This window comes from Nyctibius grandis, chromosome 19 (assembly GCF_013368605.1).
Source record: "Nyctibius grandis isolate bNycGra1 chromosome 19, bNycGra1.pri, whole genome shotgun sequence".
In the NCBI taxonomy this organism is placed as follows: domain Eukaryota; kingdom Metazoa; phylum Chordata; class Aves; order Nyctibiiformes; family Nyctibiidae; genus Nyctibius; species Nyctibius grandis.
In genome coordinates, this window is record NC_090676.1 from 4,959,570 (window position 1) to 4,963,316 (window position 3,747).

Below are 3,747 nucleotides of genomic sequence, written 5' to 3' on the forward strand. Positions count from 1 at the left end.
TAGATGGATAATGACAACTGATTTAGCTGGAAAAAAAAAAAACACCATGCTTTTAACCGATTGATTGGATTCTTAGATTATAATAGTACTACTTAGGAATGAATAAATACGTACCTAACGTAAGTGCTATATAACTAGCTATTAGCTTCACGGAAGAGTCAGGCTTTAATTTCTGTTCTTTAGGAAATTGACGTGTAGTGTTTGTTTCTGGCAAATTACCAGCTCCGAATCACAGAAGACCACACACACACACACACCCCGCCCCCCACACACCCGCTTTTTGCTCCCCGGAGGCAGGTCCCAGCTGGCCGCACATGGAGGCGGGAGCTAAGGCCTTCCCAAACAGGGAAGGCCCCAAACCTTTCCCAAACAGTTTCTACTGGGGGGACTGGGAGAAACACGTTGGCGTAATGTAGTGCTGACCGTACCCCTGTGCCTGCGGGAGGACAGCCGCCTCCACGCTCCCTGGTCCGGGCCAGCGCGGACCTCCCTCAGCGAGGGGAAAAGGGCGGGCCGCGGCCGGGGCTCCGCTGAGGGAGAGGGCGGGAGTCGCGTGCCTCATTCAGCCCCCTGATTGGTCTACTGGAGGGGCGACGGAGTAGTTGCTATTGGTCAGCCTTCCTGAGGTAATTCGGATTCCGATTGGCGGAGGGATCTTTCATGCTTGTTGATTGGCCAGGACGCAGCACTGTAATCATTCCCCTTCCGGCGGGCGCTGACCTTGCACGGGAGCGGAGCCGCGCAGTCGTCCCCGCGTCTCCCGGAGCCGCAGCTATGGTGGCGTACTGGCGGCAGGCCGGGCTCAGGTACCCGCCTGGCGGCGACAGGGCGCCTGTCGCGACTTCCTTGCGGTAGCTGTAACGGCCGGAGGAAGGGGCCTCGCGGGAGGGCTGGCGGCGTAACAGCGGTGCCGCGGGAGGGGGTGGAGAAGCTTTTGGGACGGGTTTGGGTCTCACCTTCGTTTTCTCCCCCCTTCTGTGTCCTTAGTTACATCCGGTATTCCCAGATCTGTGCCCAGGTCGTTAGAGCGGCGATGAAGCCTCAGTACAAAGCGGAGGCAGAGAGGGTGGCAGTGGCCAGCGTGAAAACTGTGAAACTCAAGAAGGAATAAAATGTGAGTAAATTGAGTGGGCTGGGGTGCCCTATTGTAGCTTTTTATACGAGGAGCTTTGGTTTCCCAGTGTCAGTGGGGTTTATGACAGTCTAACTGCTTGGTTCATCTCGTGCTGTATGTGGAAAATAAGCTCAGATCTTCGTGCGTGGAACTGGAACGGGTTGCTGACTGGTTTAGTGCAACTGTGTGCGGGTGTCTCTGCATCCTGATTACGCGTGGGGTAGGAAACTGCACTCTCATTAGCTCACTAAAGTGAGGTGTTCTCTCCATCAAGCCCTGCTTTGAACGATTTGAGGATTGGTCAAAGCTGTTATGGACTTATGCAAAACCAGCTGGGTTTCTGTAGTGATGTTCATAGGTGTCCTGTCTCTTACTTTACTGAGGCAAGAGGCAGCCTCTCCAAACTACCATTTCCCCTAATCAGCAGACTTATTTGTGTAAGGGTTATCTACTATCTGTGAAAGATAGATGCTACTTTTACCTTTTATTTGTGTCATTGCATACATCACAAGCAGCTGAAATCTCTTCTAGTCTAAGAAGAACAGCTTCTATTCCTGATTTGAGATTACATATTAATTACCTTTTGTTTGAAGCGTACCTTGTACATATTCTTGAATCGAATAACTTGTATTTTACATCTCTCATAGGAACTCATCTGTGGTGAATAGTCTTAACGGCAAACTGCAAAGCTGTAGGAAAGATCAAGACTCTGCAATATAATGTCATCACGTTAACTGAGAGACTTGCCTCTGTATGTAAATCAGCATGCTAATAAATGTAATTTCTGATAAACTAATGAATGTGTGGAAATGGTGTTCCTTTTGAAGCAAAGTACTCTGTTTTGCAGAGACATTTATCTTTCACTTGTGTTAAAACAGACTTTTTATCCCAGTGTACCATTCAGTAGCAACATATGTTTGTTTCTAAGGCAAATCTCGTGTTGGATTTCATGCTAATATTTCAGGTACATCAGTGAGTGACAGATTTAATTGTTGTTGTAAAACTTTTCTGCCTACTTCATTTCAATTATTAATGATTACTTTGGAGAAAAGTTTTCTTCACTAAAACCTATGTCAACAGAGAATATAGGGATATAATTTTGATAATTAAAAATACTTCTGTCAGTTCTCTCTGCTGGAAGTGGTACGCTGTTGGCTCTGTCATCGTGGTGTTCATCTTCCATTTGTGCATAGAACAAACCTCAGTGAAAATCAGTTTGATGAGGCTTAGGGTTACGATTAAACAGGAAGCAGGATATTTGGCTGTGGATGTGCTGCAGGGGATCTGATCTCCAGAGCTGTCAGAACACTGAGCAGTGAATCGGGTGCTGGAGACCTGGCGTCCTGTACGAGGTGGGGAAGAGGCGCAGAAGTCCCTGGGCTGTACCCTGATCACTCAGCTATTGGTTGTCCTTCTTGTTGTCACTTTGCTGGGAGGGAGAAGGACAGGCATTCACTGGGGAGCGGTAGGAATGGAAGGTGACACTCCATCTGCTCTGGGGTGGGGGGGGGGGGCACACTTTCAGCTCTGTTGGTTTGGGGAAGTGTTTGCGTGTTCCTGCTGCTGTGTGTCTCCACAGCAAGTCTAACATTGTCCCAGTGCACCGGAAGAAACACAACGTGCTTACAGAATTGGCCTCAGGTTTGTGCTCACCTAGACACGTCTGCTGTTGACTCAAATGTGAGGCAGTACTTTCTTCAGAGTATAATAAACCCTCTCTTCTAAGAGTATAATAAAACAAACAAGCTCAATTTTTTTTTCATGTAATTTAAAATTAGTCCTTAGAAGAATAAAATATGAATTTTGTCTATCAAATGTTTGAAGTATTAAAGTATTTATAGAATGGTATATAATTTTTATTTTAAAGAATATTATAAATACAGTCTTAAATAGATGGCTGTGAATAGCAAGAAACTTTTTTTCCTGAAGTGAAGATATGTTTTTGATTTAGTGATTGCTGTGGAACTCATATCTAACTAGCTGCAAACCATTCCATGCATTTGCTGTACTGAATGATAGGAAGAAAATTTATAGTAGTGAGTACATGGAGGGGAAAAAAATACCACACCAAAACTTTTACACAAGTGTTCACAACTTTGTATGCTAATATAACTCAGTCTATAGTTTGAAATAGAAACAAACCACACAATGATAATGAATACAAGCTTTGCAATAATATAAGCCAGCAGTGTGACAGAACTATTGAAGTACTTCCAAAAAAAGTAACAATGTACATATTCAGTCTTTTGCCCCATATTTTCTCTTCCCCCTGAACTTGTCTGCAGATGTAGATCAGTCGGGGGAGTGTGTAATAAAATAGATACTGCTTTTATAGGCCTTACAGATGGTGCATGTGTTCCTAAAACAGTAACAAGTCCACAAACAAAACATGGATTGTGTTTACCTGAGAATAAATAAATTTGATGAGTTGATAGCATGTTTTGCTGTTGCTTATGATCCTGGCATATATACACAGACACAGAGCCTGTTACATTCAGTATTTGGTGATAATATTCTGAAAGTGAATACGTTTACAAGAAAGGCTGTTATGAGACAACTTGTCCTCATAGTGGTTCCTTTGTGGGAGAGATTCAGTGACAACAGTTGTTCAGGAAAGTAAAGCATAGCTGCCA

At 44.6% G+C, this 3,747-nt stretch overlaps 1 protein-coding gene across 1 annotated transcript; it reads left to right on the forward strand.

The window, feature by feature from the left end:
- The first annotated feature begins 695 nt into the window (after positions 1 to 695).
- On the forward strand, positions 696 to 1,910 carry ATP5F1E (ATP synthase F1 subunit epsilon). The gene is made up of 3 exons (XM_068416303.1): positions 696 to 806; positions 988 to 1,114; positions 1,762 to 1,910. The coding sequence occupies exons 1-2, from the start codon at positions 775 to 777 to the stop codon at positions 1,109 to 1,111; spliced, it is 156 nt and encodes a 51-aa protein (XP_068272404.1). The 5' UTR covers positions 696 to 774; the 3' UTR covers positions 1,112 to 1,114; positions 1,762 to 1,910.
- Positions 1,911 to 3,747: the final 1,837 nt, after the last annotated feature.

Excerpts from the sequence above, each read along its gene's own strand:
- ATP5F1E (XM_068416303.1), top strand. The coding sequence starts at position 775 with ATGGTGGCGTACTGGCGGCAGGCCGGGCTCAG. Across the intron at positions 807-987 it reads TGGCGGCAGGCCGGGCTCAG|TTACATCCGGTATTCCCAGA; the intron begins GTACCCGCCTGG and ends CTGTGTCCTTAG.